The sequence below is a fragment of the Emydura macquarii genome, unplaced genomic scaffold (assembly GCF_026122565.2).
Source record: "Emydura macquarii macquarii isolate MOO-44397 ecotype Brisbane River unplaced genomic scaffold, CSIRO-AGI_Emac_v2 contig_3481, whole genome shotgun sequence".
Taxonomy (NCBI): domain Eukaryota; kingdom Metazoa; phylum Chordata; order Testudines; family Chelidae; genus Emydura; species Emydura macquarii.
Genome location: NW_027133618.1, coordinates 77041 through 95824, shown reverse-complemented (window position 1 = coordinate 95824; position 18784 = coordinate 77041). Strand labels below are relative to the sequence as shown.

The 18784-nt window shown below is 46.7% G+C and overlaps 1 protein-coding gene across 1 annotated transcript in view; it reads right to left on the bottom strand.

The window, feature by feature from the left end:
* Nucleotides 1-983: 983 nt before the first annotated feature.
* Nucleotides 984-18784, bottom strand: part of LOC137144750 (scavenger receptor cysteine-rich type 1 protein M130-like) — an 85669-nt gene continuing 67868 nt past the window's right edge. Inside the window, exons 18-30 of the mRNA XM_067535223.1 lie at nt 18340-18654; nt 16301-16618; nt 15907-16035; nt 13359-13667; nt 12726-12788; nt 12329-12640; nt 11878-11916; nt 11390-11509; nt 9048-9140; nt 4488-4574; nt 3306-3395; nt 2201-2344; nt 984-1373 (exon numbers count right to left, since the gene is read on the bottom strand). Coding sequence (XP_067391324.1) covers nt 1264-1373; nt 2201-2344; nt 3306-3395; nt 4488-4574; nt 9048-9140; nt 11390-11509; nt 11878-11916; nt 12329-12640; nt 12726-12788; nt 13359-13667; nt 15907-16035; nt 16301-16618; nt 18340-18654 — 2129 coding nt within the window. The 3' untranslated portion in view covers nt 984-1263. The remainder of the gene's footprint in view (nt 1374-2200; nt 2345-3305; nt 3396-4487; nt 4575-9047; nt 9141-11389; nt 11510-11877; nt 11917-12328; nt 12641-12725; nt 12789-13358; nt 13668-15906; nt 16036-16300; nt 16619-18339; nt 18655-18784) is intronic.

Here is an 18784-nt window from a genome sequence, read left to right as displayed (position 1 = left end):
GAGTGACCACAGATCAGACACTGCAATATTGCAGCCATAACATAGATGTGCAGATTTTAAGACCAATGGAGACAATGAAATAACCCAGTGTAACCCCCATACACAACACAGGCCACCAAAGTCACCCTGCACTGAGCCACAACCTGGATTAGAGCAAAGCCTCAGAGCCCTCAGGAGACTGAACTAGTGTGTGTCACAGGCAGAGAAGAGGAAGGACCGAGGTGCACCAATATCTGAGGCCCCTGCAATGGCAGGGAATTGAAAAGAAAGCCATGTCTGGGAAATTGAGATGTACTTTGCTTGTGTCTTGGCACCGATTTCACTGAGCGTTCATCTGGAGAACACTTTTCTGGCTTCTCCACTGCTCAGTGCTCAGCTCAGCATTCATTTTAAACTCTTATCTGTAGATTGCCATGGAAATGAACATCCCACTGCATGAACACGATCGGTTGTACTGGGGTTTCCCATAACAAGTCATTGACTTGTCACTTTTTGTAGCCGTATTGGTTCAGTGGAAAACCAGACTCAGATTGACCCTCCCTTTGTCACTATTATTTATAAAATGTATTTATCATCCTAGGCAAAATATTTATGCTCTGTATTTATAACTAACAGGGAATTCTTTTCAGCATTGGTTAAATTTCAGGTGTGAATCACCCAGGGAGAATTTCCCATTTATCTTCTTGGAGTCAATGAAAGTTTCAAGTCTAAGTCAGGTTTAAAAAAAACAACCTTCTTGGTCACTCCGAATGTTCTCTTGCTGGTTGCTAACTTTCACCACATGACTCTGAACTTTCCACTTAAACCCTCGCACCATCAATCAGCCTGCCATGCCCACTGGTGGCCCATCCTTGTCTCTTGGATTTGTTCAATCTCAGCGTCTCCCAGTGATGAGCCCTGGAAACGGCTCAGTTCATCTGGCAAGAAAAATGTACACTGCTGGGCAGATTTTCAGAAAAGATTTATTAAGAAAAAGGCACAAATTCAAGCTGAAAACATTACAGGGATAAAAGTCAGGAAACTTCTACCCCATCTGATCAGTGGGAAATTACGCAGAGGAAATTTCTGAACCTTTTCCCACTCACAGTTGTATTTCCTGCAACTTCACACAAACCCTAATGAAACACCTGCTGTGTCTATCCACCTGGCAGGGACTGTCTCTGGGCCATCATAGCAGAGGGAGCTTTTCTGAGAGAAAGAGGACAAGCGTTTGGATCATCACAAGCTTATTTGGTCCAATCAAATTGTTCTGATACTGATCCCTCAGTCACCATGTCCCACATCATCATAATCTGTGTCTCCAGGAGGCAGGAACTGGGTTTCCTTCTCCATCCCAGAGATGCCTTCACTCCTTAGTGAGTGCAGATGCCAACCTGAAAATACCAAGGGAGACATACAGTCAGTGGATCCATTCTATGGCTATGTGTGGCCGCACAGCAAGAGTGGATTGCACTTTATAGTATGGGTTAGGAAGTGTTCCCCTCTCATTCTTCTGATAAGGTCCATGACAAGTTCTAATCTCTCATCTCCGTGCATGTTCTGGAAATAAAATCTTTGGTTTTCAGGCCAGGTAAAGTTGCCAAGTGACAAGTGTATTTACCTGTCACTTCATGTACAAAGCCCAAACACTTACAAGCAGGGAGCTCTTAGTTAAGGACATCCTAAAATTCACGCTGCACTAACAGTAAACAAAAACATATTCTTATCAAGTACTAAGCAATGCCCATTTCATCACCACTCCATTTCCTCTGAGTTTAATGATGGTGTCTCTCCTCATGACACAACGGTGAGTGGAGATTATGGCCATGGATAATGGACAAGGCCCAGTTTTACAGAAAGTGTCTCGGCTCTTTAACATTTGCGCAGCGGGAGCAGGACTTTGGTTTATAAGATTCTGCCCAAAGGACACACATGCAGTAAATGGCTGGGAATCCAGGACATCAAGGGTGTGGGCAGCCACCCCAGGATTTACACCTAGAGACTGAGGGATCCCAGGTATCTTGCTGATTTCACCACTAAGTACCTCACAGCGAGGACCCTGCTTTTCCCGACACAATCGAGGCGCTGAGGGAATGAAGAGAAGGAGAGTTTTTCTCACAGGCATCGGCTTGGCCAGGGTTGTTCCCTTCCTGTGTAACCCACATTTCCAGCCATCCCATTCTGGAGAGAAACCGTGAAGTGCAAACAGTTCTCCACTCACCTGTGTGTGAATCCCTGTTCCTGTCACTCGTCCCAGGGCCTTCCTCATCATTCTGCCCCCAAACAGGGTCATCTTCAGGGTCAGACACTTCTCTGGCATCATCATAACCATCCCCTGTGACATCTGCAGGCAGGGCAGAGGCACCTGCAGTGAAGATGTGAAATGATTAAGAGAATATTCACGGCGAACTGTGAGCTGCAGCTATCCCAGCTACACCGATCTCTGGGGCTCCCTTAGCACTTAACTTCCACCTTCGAGGCAGTAAGGGGAGCCCTTCTCTGCAACCCTCAGGCTCAGACGGATTTTACATCTCACGTTTATTTGATACACTGCAATAGCTGATTGTGAGGATCCTGGGGCTCGCAGATGACGAGGGGGAGTTCTAGAAAGAGGTGACTGGGATCTAGTCCAGAGGAATCGCTCCACAAGGCCTTTTGTTCTAATCATTAGAAATAGAAATGGAATTGTCCAGAGAGTTTGTCCCCAGCTTCCAAAACTTGACATTATTTTAAAACGTCTTTTCAATGCCTTCTCCTGCTAAAGTTTACCTCATAATCTGCCATCCGTCTCCAACACACTGACAGCACTGGGAGCTGAGCTACCTAGTAAGGGTGAGCTATGGGCCTTTGGGTGTCGTATCTGTATGTCCCACCCACCCCATCACAGCGTGTCTGAAACTGATGTGTATAAGCTGCAATAGCCACAGGCCAGGAAAGGCTGGCGGGGAACATTGCTGCACTGCAGAGGTCTCTGCTTCAGTGTGTTGTCTTTACAAATCGTGAGTAACCTTAGTGCTCACGGCAGTGAGGGTCACAGAGCAGTGACCTGAGCCAGGTACAGCGTGGGCAGCTCCTGTGCGAACTGCTCCTTCCGTCCCTGCAATGGGTCTGTGTCATGACCTAGGACATCACACACTTCCCTACATCTTGTGCTCCACACAGCTCTTGTACTGCACCTGATCTGTGCCCCCAGCGTTATACCAAGTGCAAATACTGCTTGGTGAACTAGTAGTTTTCTTAACAAACCACTGTCATCCCTACTGGGAAATACATTTAGTTGTTTTGACAGGGTAACGTTGTTCCCAGGAGGGGGATTCACTGCTCACCTCGATTGTCCGGAGTCTGCGGGACGTCGTTCAGGGCAGGCTCCTCCACGTCATCGTAATCCAACTGAGACCCCCCAGGGGAAGCTCCCTCTAGAACAGCAAACACCACACTCAGCCCGTGTCACCAGGAGCCTCTCTTCAGTGCTGGTGCCCTTATAACTAGAGCTGTTTATCATGGCATGTGTGAGGAAAGGCGCAGGGGGCCCACGGTGAGAAGGGCAGAGCTCAGAGAACTGCAGTAGAACAGGAGTCCCATAAATAACGAGGGGCCAGGCCTGTCCGTGCTGAATGTAAGAGCAGCTCTGTTCTGTGTTTCAGTGGGGGCAGGATCTGGGCTGGGGCTGAGGTAACAGGTTTGAACTCAGGCGCTGCCAAGCCAGACCCGGCCTTTGTGAATCCAGCTGATCTCTTCAGACTGGTTTGAATTTTCCTTTTACGCTGGGGAGGGGAACCTCCCGCTGCAGGAATTAAAGCTCCCGCTGGAGGTGGCTGGCCTGGGCCTTTGTGAGCTGCTGCTCTACACCGGCCTCTCAGGCAGCCCAGGGCTCAGCTTGGCAGCGCTCCAGCCTGTCCGTAGAACTGGCTGCTCTGCGCAGTGTCTGCTCCACCCAGCCACAGGATAAACTCCCAAAGGGCCCAAGTTCATGGACCCCTTTGAGAGCAGCTGGGGTAGAAATGCCTCCTGCTTATAATTAGAGATGGGCCCAGGCCAGGAAGTTCAGATCCAGGGTTTTCTTCAGCCTGTTATAGTGACAGGTGCCAGCTGCAAACTGAGATCCCGAGCTGGGGTGAGAATTGGCAAATCCCCTCCCCCAAAGTTCTGGTGGGTTCAGGTCAGTGAGTTGGGCTGAGCCCATCTGTAATTATCACACAGGACAATCTTCCCTCTCTCTCAGTGGTGTGTGTGGAGCTGACACCTTCATCCAGAGACTGACCCGTCTCCTCCATCTCCTCACCCGCGGAGGTCACTAGGAGCCGCTCACAGGGCTGGGTGCTCAGCAGATGGTCACATGTTTACATCCTGAGATTCTGACAGGAACTTTATTAAATAGGATTAAACCTGACTGTGTAAAATTGGGATTGTGTGAAGGGAAATGGCTGCAACTACAGAAAAGGTCATAGAAATTCTGTTCTCTGATTAAATTTGGGGTTCTCAGTCTGAGTCTGCCTTTCCCCCGTTACCTTGTTCTGATTCAGGTTCGCTTTCCTCCTCACTGTCCCCAGTGTAATACTGCAGCTTCGTCACTGAATCATCTGAATAGGAAACAGGAGAGATGAGAAACAGAAATTCATAATGGTGAGAACAGCAGAACTGTGGGCCTGGGAACAGGTCCAGGCACCGGAGCAGCATTTCTGGTCTCAGTCTAGTCCTCCTTCTAGAGAAGATAGTGAATCACAGCAGCTCTGAGCCATGAGAGGCTGACACAGCCTTTCCAATAGAAATTGCCATTTTATTGTGCTAAATGTGACTGGGAGGATGCAACAATCTGACCTGAAAGATGCTGGGAATTCACATTCCCTGTAGGGTGAGTGAAGGACACGTTTCTGGGGGTGGGTCCAGGGAAGTTCCACAATGGTTCCGGCCTCCTCAGTCACAGAGGGGACTTTGCATTCTTAAGGGTAAATGCCTACATCCCCCATTAATCAGTGCATCTGCTCTCCATGGTGTTTCCTGTTTAGGCCTTCACAATGGCAGACCAGGCACCAGCTCATACCCAGGCCCCTAGGTCTCAACTGAACACTGACAAATACAGAGCTGGAATCAGTCTGGCTCCCCTATGTGTCATTGTTGTTACAATAGGAGTTAGAGTTATAAACATGTGCTCAGTGTTTAGACTTTATGGAATGCTTGGACGTTGCTGCAGGCATTAAATCGCACTTACAATATCTGAATCCCATGTTATAAGGTAATATTTAAGTGTTTTCTCTGTAACTGTAAATCACCAGGCAGCAGAGAAGCATTAAGAAGTGTAAAATACCAGTTTTCCACAGGAGGTGTTATCTCCAGCCCAATTGAAAGAAGGGCCATCAACACCAGACAAAACGCTACTAAAGTTCAGAGGTCAAAAGATTTTGTTGCTTGTTCCTCCCACCCCACCGAAGAGGAGACGTGAAATTGAATTCCTCCCGACAGCTGATTTTGCAAGTTCAATCGGAAGGGGGGAAGGAATAAAAGGCCCTAACAAGGAGGAACTGCATCTTTTATGCTGCTTGGACTCTGAACAGCAAGGATTACTAAGCATAAGCAAAACATCCCCAGTGCTTGGCCTAGGTTAACCCTAAAGGAAATATAGAACTTGCTTATTTTAGATTCTTCTATTACTTTTTGTCTCAACATATTGTCCCATGAGTAGATCGACTGGGCTAATTCTGGTGGTTGGGCATGGGGTGACACATTGAGCAATGAGGAACCTGGCAAGCCTTGTGGGACAGTCTCCCTTGATGATCCTCATTACAGGGCCTTTGCCTGAACATTTGCTTGAGAATGGCATGGCACAATGATGACAACTCGAATGAGGTTGCTTTGGTGAATTCCTTGAACTCATCAGAGGTAAAATCTGGTGACCGATGAGTCACGAACAGTTGATGCAGAGCAGTGATCTTTGCAGTAATAGTCGTAAGCACTTAGTATGAGACTTCATCATTGTATTTGTGGTGATATGATTGGAGGTGTTGACTTGTTATCGGAGAGAATTCCTTGAAGGGTCTTGTCATTGGTACAAACCTGAAAGGCAGACTGTAGATGTAACTGTGGAATTCCTTGACTACAGTAATGGTAGCAAGAGCGTCTTTATCAATTTCATCATAGTTTCTCTTGGTGGATGTCAAAATTCTTGAATAGTAGGTGACAGGTGCCTCATTTCCCTCTGGAAAGGGATGGCTGAGAATGTCTCCAGCGCCATCACATGCAATAATCAACGGCCTCTGTCAGTCGTAGTGGATGAAGAAGGAGTCAGGCTTTGTAACTTCTCAACGTTCTTGAAGGCCTCTGCATGCTGGTGAGCCCATTTTCTAGCAGCTCCATTGTCAAGTAGGTGATGAAAAGGTTCAGCAGCTGTTGCCTTTTTTGGAAGAAATCTGCCGTGGAAGTTGAGCAACACAAGAAAAGATTGAAGTTCCTGTTTGGATTTTGGCTCATGGATTGCCCGTTCCTTGTTTTCTGTTGGGTGGATACCTGATGCATCAATAGCCCAAGAACGTAACGCTTGTAGCTCCAAATTCACATTTTTCCTTCTTGACTCAAATACTGGATTTTGAAAATCAGAACAAGACCTCTTGAAGTTTCTTGGGAAGTTCATCCTTAGCTGACACCATAATCAGGATGTCCTCAAAATATGCTACAGCACCTGGAATTCTGGAAAGAAGAGTTTCCATGAAGTGTTGGAGAATTCCAAGTGCAATTGAAATTCCAAACTGGAGACGCGTGACTTGAAATGCTCCTTGATGAGTGATACTTATCTGTTCATCTGCAGCATCTTTGTCAATAATCACTTGTTGACACTCTTGAGCAAAGTTGAGTTTTGTGAAGACTTTTCCTCCAGCAAGGACAGTGAGCAGTTGGTTAACAGCAGGCCCTGGATATGGGTGCAGTTTAAGTGTCCTGTTCAAAATACATTTATAATCTCTACAGATTCTCACTTTGCCATTCAGCTTGCGTATGGGTTCAGTTAGCGTAAACCATTTCATATCTGAAGCTGGCTCAAAGATTCCCTCTGCAACAAGTTCCAGTGGGGTAGCTGTGTTAGTCTGTTTTCCTCTGCAACAAGACATTCTAGCTCTGTGTCAACCTTTGAGCAAAGGGCAAATGGTACATTCCTGACCTTCATGTGGATCAGCATGACTGTCGGAGGCAGGTGGAATAACTCTGTGTTCGTTGTAAGCTCCCAATTCTTCAGAAAACACTTGAGGGAATTCAGCAATGATCTTTCTTAGTTTCTCTTTGTTGATGGCATGAGTATCTTGGATGCTGATTCCCAATTGTGTGAACCAGTTCTTACATATGTTTGTATGTTGACCTTTTGTGATGATGAGAGGCAATCTTGCATGGCAAAAGCCAGAGCAAATATTTTCATCACAGCTTCTGATGAGGTCAGCATTTGTCCATTGTAGTCTTGAAGTCTGCAGGATGGACTTGATGACTTGGGAGGAAAAGGTGAGAAAAACTGACAGAATGCGTATTCATCGATGATTGACACTCCAGAAAGAGAGTCGTCTTCCATTTTCCTTCCTTGGCCATTGATAAACACAGTTGCGAATATTTCAGAACTTCAAGATTTCTTGTCATGTGTGCTCTGAAAGTGATAAAGCTTCTTGACACTATTGCTAAGGAAGTGTCAAGTATGTTTGATGCGTGAAGATAAGAATACTTGTCATTGTCCTTTTGCTTCACACTTTTGACCTTTGAACGGCAGACTCTATCAACGTGACCTTTCTTTTTGCAGAAAAGGCACTTGGTGCCTTCGAATTTAGAAGCAGAGAATTGATGCTGTCCTCCTTAGCCTGAGCTAATCTGAGTTTGGATAATTAATCTTGTCCAATGACATTAATGTGATTGAGTTCCTACTATTTCGTTGAGTTTGTCAATGACGATCATCTTCCTGATCATGATGAACAGTAATCAAGTTGTTTGCCAAGACACAAATTTACTCAGGGTGCAATGATGCTGTTTCGTTGGCCAAGGCCTTTTCCTGAGGGATGGTGAATGTCAAATGTGGAGACAGCATTGAAGCTCTTTGTCTTGAACTCCACAGTTTAGGCCATCTCCCAGAATGTCGTTGAGAAAATTACCGAAGTTCCAGTGTTCAGCAATGCAGTGCAGCTTGGAAATATAGGCGGTGGTGCCTCCGTCGTCTCATTGGTTTGGTTTAAGAAATTGAAATCTCTGAACAATGACAGATGGCATGGGCGAGGAATGTGCCTTCAGCACAGCTACAATTTCATTGTATGTCTTGGTCTTGGGCAAAAAAGGTGCAATGAGTGATCTTATCAAGTCATATGGGTTGGACCCACAGACTGTCAAGAGAACAGCCCATTTCTGTTAGGGATCATCAATCTTATTTGCTTCAAGATAACAAGAAAGTCTTTCTAACTAGGAATGTCATGATTCAGGGTGACTCATGTCAAAGTCCTCAGTGTGTCCCAGCATGGCCATTTCACGCTGCAAGAGAACAATGTTGCTTCAGATTCCCAGGTGGCCCCTTTAAACTCGAATGCTTGCTGTTAATTTTTGAGATCACAGTTTTCTGCTAGGGTGGTTCCAGAATCCTGCTGCTTGTGTTTAATCTACAATGTTGTGTTTAATCATGTGTTTAATCTACAACAGGCTCATGGCCGGAAACGTTAGGTGTTGCATTTGTGTGGTGATGAACACATGTAATCACTCACAGTCAGCAGCAACAACTAACTTTTATATTCTGTATGTCTGGTTTTGCTTTTCCTGACATGAACTGCCCACCAGCAAGGAGGAAACTTCACTAAACCCTAAGCAAAATCTCTTCCTCCTAGACAACAACTGGTGGGCACTAACAACTGCGCCCTGGTGAGTGCATGCTTCCATATATATATCTGTTCACCCAGACGTACATAACATTCACCTAAACTTTTTTTAAGAGAAATTTTTGCCCAACTCCAGTCACAAGCTCGCAGGGCTGGAGCTGCAGTGATTTAGCTCTGGGTCAGGGCCTTAGAATGGAAAGTGCCTTATATATTTGCTCCCTGTTAGCATTGAGAAGCACAAACCTGAGCGACTGAACATCTCCTGCTTCTCTCTCATCAGGTTATAATCAATCTCCTCGTACACAGCCTCCAAGAAGGGATCCAAGGGTCTCCTGGAATCTGAAAACAAAGGGCAGTGTTTACACAGGGTGATTGAAACTAGAGATGGGAAACACAATGAGATCACCACCCCTCCTCTGGGGCCAGGCCAGGACTGGTCCCTACAGCACATTCCTACTGCTCTGTCCATGCTAGATTTAAATGTCCCAGGTGACGGCGAGGACGTCCCTTTCCACAACATCCCTTTGATGATGGCTCAAAGGGCTAGTTCACTGTCACGAAATTTCTTCACATTCAGACAAAATGTTCCCTTTTTAATCTCAACCCATTATCCCTGGTTATTCCCCTTTGGACCTCTTCAATAATTCTTCCCCCAGACTGGAGTTTACACCAATCTGCAAAATGGGATAACACTTTTTCTTATACACTTTAAGGCCAAAAAGGACCATCAGATCATGTAGTCTGACCCCCTGTACAACATAGGCCATCACATTTCACCCAGATACCCCCACTGGAGCCCAAAGACTCTGTTAGACTAAAACATTTCAGTCCTCAGGAGAATAAGTTGTCGTGTGCCACAGGCAAAGAACAGGAGGGACTGAGATCCCAGTACTAATGCCCAGTGCCCCTGCAATGGCAGGGAATTGATTAGCTGAGAGATGCTGAGATGATCCTGACAGGCGATCCATGCTGCATGGTTCAGAGGAAGATGAAAATCCCCCAAGATTTCTTATTTGCCAGTCTGACCTGAGGAAATTTCCTTCCTGACCCTAAATCTAGTGATCGGTTTGATCCGAAGCATGTGGAAAAGATACATCATTTCGGTGTCTCAGAAAGATTATTCTCCGCACCACCTCAGAGACTCTTCCAGTCCATCCAGCTTGCCATTTCTAGCTGTGGCCAATCTTTAATGCTACAGAGGAGGGCAACCCCTCCCCCCACAGATATGTGAGCAGGGAGGGAGGGCACACTCCTTCCTGACCCCTGAAGATGACTATCTGAAACCTTGAAGCAAGAGATCTGGTTATAGACAGTGCCCTAATGCAAAACGTGGACTGTTATGTGTATGTTCATGGCAATCCTGTGCTTTATCTGCTTTCAAAGGCGCTGGTAGTTAATACTTGTACAGTGTTTTAGAGACGTAAATTCCTCTTTAAGTGCCACTTATGGGTATAATACAGTGTGATGCTCCTTTCCAGGAGTTCTCCTTCCTCAGATTGTGCTTTCCACTGGATTTCTCGCTTCAGAACCATTCCACCCAGGTCCATTTTTGTACTCTTTTTGGTCTGAGAATCTCTCTAGGTCCCTCTCCATGATGCCTTTCCTCACTGATGCTCAGAACACATCCCTGTGACAGATATTGCAACCCCATGCATTACATTTGGGAACCATTGTATTGAAATTGTGAATGGTTCATGTATGAATGAGTTTTACTCCAGGGAGCAGAGTTATCCCAGGTCCTCTAGGAAGAAAAACCAGTGGATGATTATTAAGGTAAATTACTTAGATTGTGAGCAATGCAGAGAGGTAGCACTGCTTGGGGTGATTGGCATGGACTGGTTCAAACTCGGTTACCAGAGACCAAAAGACAAAGAAAGAGTTTTGGTATAAAGGGCTGAGTTTAAGTAGACTCAGGGCCTTCATTTTGATTCAGCAAATGGGCAGGACCTTCTGTCCTCCCAGCACCGAATGGTTGGAGGGACACTGGCCTACCAGGCTCCCCGCGTGGAAGATGGTGATTTCTGCTATATTCAGTAAACATGGAGGAATTTTGTTTTGTTTTTAAAATGTTTTCTCTGTGATGCTTTTTCCTAAGAATAAGGTGTAATGTGCTGAGACAGAGCTGGGTGGTAATTAGTAAATGCTGGCAATGCACTGCTCAGAGCCCTTGGGGAGAAACAAGCACAGCGCGGGGGCTGGCCTTTAGGCAAACTGGCTCCTGGGGATCTCACAGTGTAAGGCAGGGGCTGTGCAGCCTTCAAACCCCCTGGTCAGAAGGGCTGGGACAGGGCGTCCTACCCAGAGACGGGATGGCTGGAGACCTGCGGCCTGACTGGGCACTCCTGGAGTGGACCACGGGGGGATACAGGTGCAGTTTTCCTGAAACTGGGATGCTCCCTAGTTAGCATCATCTCCAGATTTCATGGCAGGGCTGTTCCACTGCCAGACAGTTAATGAAATATTAAATAAGAGAGGAGTTAACAGGCACCCTTGGCCACCCCTCCGGCCCAGTAACACCCTCACTGACACCCTGCAGCACCCCTGCTACTGCCGAGGCATTTCACACAGTGGCACCAATCGGGACCCACCTCTGCGCTGGGCCCTGGCGCTTCGCACATGCGCACCCAGAACAATTAACACGAAGCAGAGCAGGGCCCCCAGGATAATGCAGACAACCACGGGCACCATGACTCTCCCATGCGGAGGAGCTGGATGGAAATGAACACACAACAGAGAGAGATGATTCTATGAGAGGCAGGAGAGCCCCGGGGAGCTCCCCAGTCACTCATTGCACGGCCCAGGACAGCAGGTAACGGGCTGGGACACAGTCTATGCGCCATGGCGACAGCTCACAGGCTGCTGTTTAAATCATGGGCCCAGCCCCGACAGCTAGAACCAGCAGACAGGAATAGCTCCCTTCATACTGCCTGCAGCTCCCACCCCTGGGTCATTCCCCCTTCGATTTCACAGGGCAGGGAAAGGAGCTCCTTCCCTCAGGCTGCAGCCTGCAGCTCATCCCTCTGTCACCCAGCACCAGGGACATTTCACCCTGGAAGGGAGGAGGGGGATGTTTTACCTGTTGTAGTCGGTGATGCTGTCGTCTCTGTCACACCAGCAAAGGGAAGGGAGGAGAGTTGGAGTCTGGAGTGAGGGGCAGGTGACGTGTTTGGTACCAGGGGGAACATCTCCTCTGAGAGTCTCTGGGGGCCTCCATGCGTCACCTCCACACACTCCCACTCAGCACCACAGGGTCTGTATGTTAGTGATTTACGGCCCAAGTCCCCTGTGCTGAGGGCTCTAGTAACAAACCAGCCGTGGGACCTGGGATGGATGCAGGGGCCAATTGGGCTGAAGCCTTAGTCAACCTGGGCCAATAAAGTTTCCACCCCACAGCATCCATGATGCTCCTGCACACAGGGGATGGGAGGGCCTGGTCTGTGACCAAGTGGGTAGTGGGGGGCAGGTGGATCCATCCTCCTCCCAGATAATTACAGCACGTGGGAGAAACATCCCCTGTCACTCACCCGAGCAATTCACGGCAGCATCTTCCTTATGACCACAGTTGCTCTCACCCCAGGGCGTGGCAGGACAGTGCCAGAGAGATGACTCTGTCCCTCTGCAGTTCACCTTCTCCACCCAGATGGGACCAGTCCCCTCGCCGAATGCAGCCTCGCCCGGGGCAGATACGGCAGATCCACAGCCCAGTTGTTTACACACAACGTTAGCGTCCGCCAGGTCCCAGGAGTCATCACAAACTGTTCCCCAGGAGCCACGGTGCCAGACCTCCACTCTCCCCGAGCAGCTGTCCTCTCCTTCCACAACACGCAACTTCTCCTTGTCTGGAAATGCAGAAACCTCACATGTCACTGGGACAGCTGGGAAAGTCCTTAGGGACCTACATGGCGCACAGAGAAGCAGAGATACCTGTGCAGCTCGTAGAGTTCGGGCATTCAACAAACAGGGTCTGAGTTGGTTTCACTTTTTGTCCTATGGAGAGAAAGTGCTGAGGTGAATGGATTGGGCTGTGTGTGTGATGTGGGAGTAGAATTTAACTGGATTTTAAACCCCTAGTTTCAGCATTGTATGAACTGAACTGTTAAGTGCAGGTCACCTAATAACTAATGAATTTGCTATTCTGCTGTTCCTCAGACACACAGACCAACATGCAGACAAACCTGTGGGGAATTCCAGTCTTGACGCAAACTGCACAACCTGGGCCCATCTCTGATTGTTCAACCCAAAAGGATTAATAATCACAGAGCTGCCTAGGGATGGTCTCAAGAGAGAGTCTTGTCTGGGCGCTCACACTCCCTTAGCACACTGTGTGACGCCAGTTTCATTTATAATTAATTAATTAATTTGCATGTTTGTTGTTAACTCACCTAATGCTTATTCCTATAAATACCATGAAAATATGTTTGTATCTTATCTCAAGAATTTAAATATATCTACACTGATATGTGAACAACATCAAAAGTTCTCTCATAAACTTCCAGTTAATTACACATATTGCATGCCTGTGTGTGCTCACGCGCATGCAGATCATTTCAGCATTACCATGACAAGAAATACGGGTCTCTTCTGCTCGGTTATCACATGAATTTGGATCCCATTGTTTTGATGGGCACTGCCAAAGTGAGCTGTGCTGCTCACGGCATGCAACGTGGTCCAGCCATGTGGGACCCTTTCCATATTTAGTGCTTCTTGAAATCTGCCCTCCATCTCCACACTTCAGCTGTTTGCATACAATTGTTGCAGTGATTCGAGTCATCTGATTGGAGCAAACACTGCCCCACGTCCCATTGTAGAAAACCTCCAGCCGCCCAGCACAGTCACTGATTCCAACGAGCCTCAGATCCATGAACTCTAGAAGAAAATGCACAGAAAGGGAATTTACATTGTCTGAGTCTGAAATGAACTGGGGTGTGAAGAGTGAAATCCTTAGTGAAATCCTTAGTGAAGAGTGAAATCCTTAGTCTGCACAAGCAAGTGCCAGAGAGAAACACTCCAAGTACCAAAGACTCTTTTAGACACAACACGCCCTATACAAACATACGGTCTGTCTCTGAAAGGCCACCATTAACCAGCCATTCCAGACAGGTTTTAGTAAAATAATAGATTAAGGCTAGAAGCGTTCATGAGATCAAACAGTCTTCTTTAAAATGCCCAGTTACCATGCCTAGGGTCAAATACTTGAGTTTGACTTAACCATATCTTCCAGAAAGGCATCCAGATGCGACAGGAAGACTTCAAGACATGCCAAATGCACCATTTCCTTCGCTAGTTTGTTCCAATGGTTAATAACCCACTGTTCAAAATGTGTCCTTATATCTAATGATAATTTTACTGATTTCAGCTGCCAGTCATTGGTTCTTGTTCTGCCTTTCTTTGATAGATTGAAGAGCCCTTTAGTAACTGGCATTTTCTCATTGCAAAGGAATTTATGCACCATAATCAAGTCACCTCTTGAGGTTTTTGAAATGCTAAACAGATTCAGAGTCTTACATCTCTTAACACAAGGCTTTTATTCAAGTCCTCAAATCACTTTTGTGCCTCTTCTCTGCCCGCTCTCCAATTTTTGTGGACATCAGAACTGGACACTGTTACCTGTCAGCTCCATGTTCTTGGGGAACCAGGGTGCCAAACCCCTACTTTCTGACTCACCTGAATCCCCCTCTCCCCAGCCTCTGCTTTAACCAGAACTGATCAGAGATGGACTTACCAAAAGCAATGAAAAGGCAGTGGGAGACACACCTAAATCCCTCCGGACAAGGGTGACAGGATTATGGCAACTTCCCTAGCCTCATCTACATCGAAGATGTGAGAAGGAGGCATCTCCATCAGCACAGCGAATGGAAAACAGAGAGCCTCATTTGTATCGAAGATGGAACAAGGAAACATCTCTATTAGCATACCAAATGGAGAACCGAGCTCCAAGTCAGGGACCGCACTGAACTCTGGGATCAGAGAAGCAGGGAAGCATGGCATGATGGGAGATCTCTGCTCCAGATGTTAATGAACCCACGCCTGCACACACCCACCTCAGCAGTTATCAGAACAATTCTAGTCATAGATTTTGTTCAACATTTTTATTAATGATCTGGAGGATGGGATAGATTGCACCCTCAGCAAGTTTGCAGATGACAGTAAGCTAGGGGGAATGGTAGATACCCTGGAAGGTAGGGATAGGATACAGAGTGACCTAGACAAATTGGAGGATTGGGCCAAAAGAAATCTGATGAGGTTCAACAAGGACAAGTGCAGAGTCCTCCACTTAGGCCAGAAGAATCCCATGCACAGCTAAAGACTGGGGATCGACGAGCTACGCAGCAGTTCTGCAGAAAAGGACCTAGGGGTTAGAGTGGATATGAAGCTGGATATGAATCAGCAGTGTGCCCTGGTTGCCAAGAAGGCTAATAGCATTTTGGGATGCATTAGTAGGAGCATAGCCAGCAGATTGAGGGAAGTGACTATTCCCTTGTATTCGGCACTGGTGATGCCACATTTGGAAAATTGTGTCCAGGTTGGGGCTCCCCACTACAAAAAGGATGTGGACAAGTTGGAGAGAGTCCAGCGGAGGGCAACAAAAATGATTAGGGAGCTGGAGCACAAAACTTATGAGGAGAGGCTAAGGGAACTAGGCTTGTTTAGTCTGCAGAAGAGAAGAATGAGGGGGGATTTGATAGCAGCCTTTAACTACCTGAAAGGGGGTTCCATAGAGAATGGAGCTAGGCTGTTCTCAGTGGTAGTAGAAGATAGAACAAGGAACAATGGTCTCAAGTTGCAGTGGGGGAGGTCTACGTTGGATATTAGGAAAACGGTTTTTACTAGGAGGCTGGTGAAGCACAGGAATGAGTTACCTAGGGAGGTGGTGGAATCGCCATCTTTAGGGGTTTTTAAGATGAAGCTTGACAAAGCCCTGGCTGGGATGATTTAGCTGAGGTTAGTCCTGCTTTAAGGAGAGGGTTGGACTAGATGACCTCCTGAGGTCTCTTCCAACTCCAATATTCTATGAATCTATGATCCTCAGCAATCTCCTTAAACATTTGCCCCCTCCATTAAACTACCTGGTAACCAGACTCACAGGAGCATTCCCAGAACAGACCTGAGCAAAGAACTCCTACGTCCTCTTTGTGTCTGCAGTTGTGCCAGCCCCAGCCCCTGGAAGGACACTGCCAGAGATCTGATTCATTCCCAGAGCAATTCACATCATCCAGCCAGATCGGCCCAGATCCTGGCCCATAATGAGCAGAGACAGTTGCATTGATGGCGTGTCCACATCCCAGTTGTTTGCAAACGACGTTGGAGTCTGGTAGCTCCCAGGAATCATCACAGACTGTTCCCCAGGTGCCATTGTAATAAATCTCCACTCTCCCGGCACAGCGACCTGCCCCATCCACCAGTCTGATCTGCCTGCTCCCTGCAGGGAGAGAGCCCAGCTGTTAATATGTATTTTCCCACTGAACAGAAAATGTTTGTGAGATTTGGAAATGAATCACCTGAACAAACGACACCGACGTCTTCAGCAATTCCTGCCTGGGCTGTCTCAGATGTGGAGATGTTGCAGAGAGTCAGATTAGCCTCATTTCCTGCACACTGGACCCTTCTCAGCCCCACGGGGCCTGTTCCTTGCTCAGACTTATTGAGGTTATAAGCTTTCTCAGCGACTCCGCACTTGAGCTGCCTGCACACCACGCTGGCGTCGTTCATGTCCCACTGGTCATCCAGCACTCTGCCCCACGCACCATGGAGGGAAATCTCCACTCTCCCATCACACCGGCTCTCCCCATTCCACAGTCTGAGTGACTCCCAGCGACCTGGGCTCAGGAGAGATGGGACATAGACTGAATAACACTCTCTGTTGTGCACTGGAAATATTCCAGAGTGCACATGAAATTCTGGACTGTTTCTAAGTAAGAAGGAACAGCCCAGTGATAAGAGTGTGTCACAGTGTTAAAGGGAACAGCCTCTGGCAGAAGATTCACTGATAGATTCCAATGAAATGTAAGGTGCTGTAAGGACTGCAATATTCTGAACCTGACAGAGGGGCTTGCTAGCAAACACTGTAAATGAGTGAAGAAGGCCCAATCACCCCAAATAAGTAGCCAGTTTGGAATTTTGGCTTTAATCAGTGTTTGTAAAATTTTCAAAACCAACTCAATGATGTGGGAGGCCTAGTGCCATTTTCAGAAGAGACTTAAAGCAACACGAGGGTGAAATCTCCATGGTTCTTGGGCCCCTACGTTACTGGGAAAAAAATGAGAATTAAGTCACTTAGGCACTTTTGAAAATGTTATTCTTGGGCTTCAAAGTGCCTAAGTCACTTTTGAAATGGACATCATAATAGTCTGCTATTTCTTCCAGGGGTGTTATGGAGACCTATTCATTAATGTATGTGGTGCACTCTGGTACCATGGTGACAAGGAGGCTGGAGCTGTGGAGGATGATGCATTTGTGTGTGTGAAATCATAGGATGTGTGCAGGCAATTGGTCTGTATCATAATGTATATCCACAAGGGAGGAGGGGGAAGGAATTAACATTGCCTTGGCAACCTTAACATTGGTATTTCCTAATTGTTGATCATTTTGCTTTGACTAACACTGTTTCATTTTTAATGTAAGGTAAATATTAGAGCAGGTCGACAACCCAAAACTTGTCCTGTGAAGTATTTTAAATGCAGTATTTTAGTTTTTAAAGAGATCTAAGATATTGGCATGTGGAAATGGGATGAGAATTTTTGTTCAGATTCCAACTAAAATGTTGACTCATTTCAACCTTTGGAAAATGAAAAAAATCAATTTTCCTTTTCAGTTTTTGAGTTTACAGGTGTCCTCCTTCCTCCCCCTTTCTCATTTTCATCTTTTCTTCACTGTAAAAAGCTAGAAAAATGTTTTAAAGGTGTAACAAAGCAGGGGAAAATTCTTTTATTTTTTTTCAGTGGGAAAGGTGTGAGAAAAGTAAATAAAGCAGAGTAAGAGAAAGCAGGACTTTCTCTGTGTTGTGTTACCAATAATGGCCTCAGGACCTCTTGTGAGAGAAGGGAAATGGTTATTTTCAGCAGTTTATATTCAGCCAAACCTGGAAGGAATTTCACTGCACTAGAGAAAGGCACTTTCCTGGCCCCCGCACTGACCTCTTGCCCAATTGCAAAGGCCTGCTGCAAACAATGAGGGACTGAGAACTTCTGAAGAAGGTGTTGAGAATATTTTATAACAGGAAGTGTGAAGCAACCTCCGTATTGGTGATTGCGACTAGCTCCCTCTCTAATTACTAGTTCTGCCCCTGCTCCACTGCCCTGCACAAGGACTTAGTTGTGTCCTTTTTACTGGAGAATCCAGGGCTTTCCCGGGTCACAACTATTCTTTTCTGATAATATTATTTACTTGTATTTTATTTTAATATATTTACTGTTATTATACCTGGTTTAGTAACTAGCTCCCCTTCTCCTTCCTGTGCCCTGAGGTCCCCCTGCTCTAGGGGGCAGTGTCACACACCGAGGGGCAGGTGTCATTAATCCAGCATGTCTTCTGCACTTACCTGAGCAATTGACACTAGCGTCATTATCGTGTGAGCACTCAGAGGCCCCCAGGGCAGTAACTGGGCAATACCCCAAATGGGGTTCAGTCCCTTTACAGTGAAATGTGTCTGTCCAGACAGAGCCAGTTCCCTTCCCAAAATACCCTCCTCCCGGAGCCGATACAGCAAATCCACAGTCGAGCTGATGACAGAGAACGTTGGCGTCTGGTAAATCCCAGCGTGAGTCACAGACGGTTCCCCAGGCATCATGAACCTGGATCTCCACCCTCCCTGAGCATGCTGAGCTGCCGTTCACCAGCCGGAACCCTGTGTGTCCTGGGGAGAAGGGAGAAGGGGTTTAGAGAGAGAGCCCTGGAGCTATTTTATACCAAATCGTTAAAGAAAGGAAAGCCGGGGGGATTTGATCCATTTCTCATTATCTTCAATTGTTTGTGTTTTTGATCCA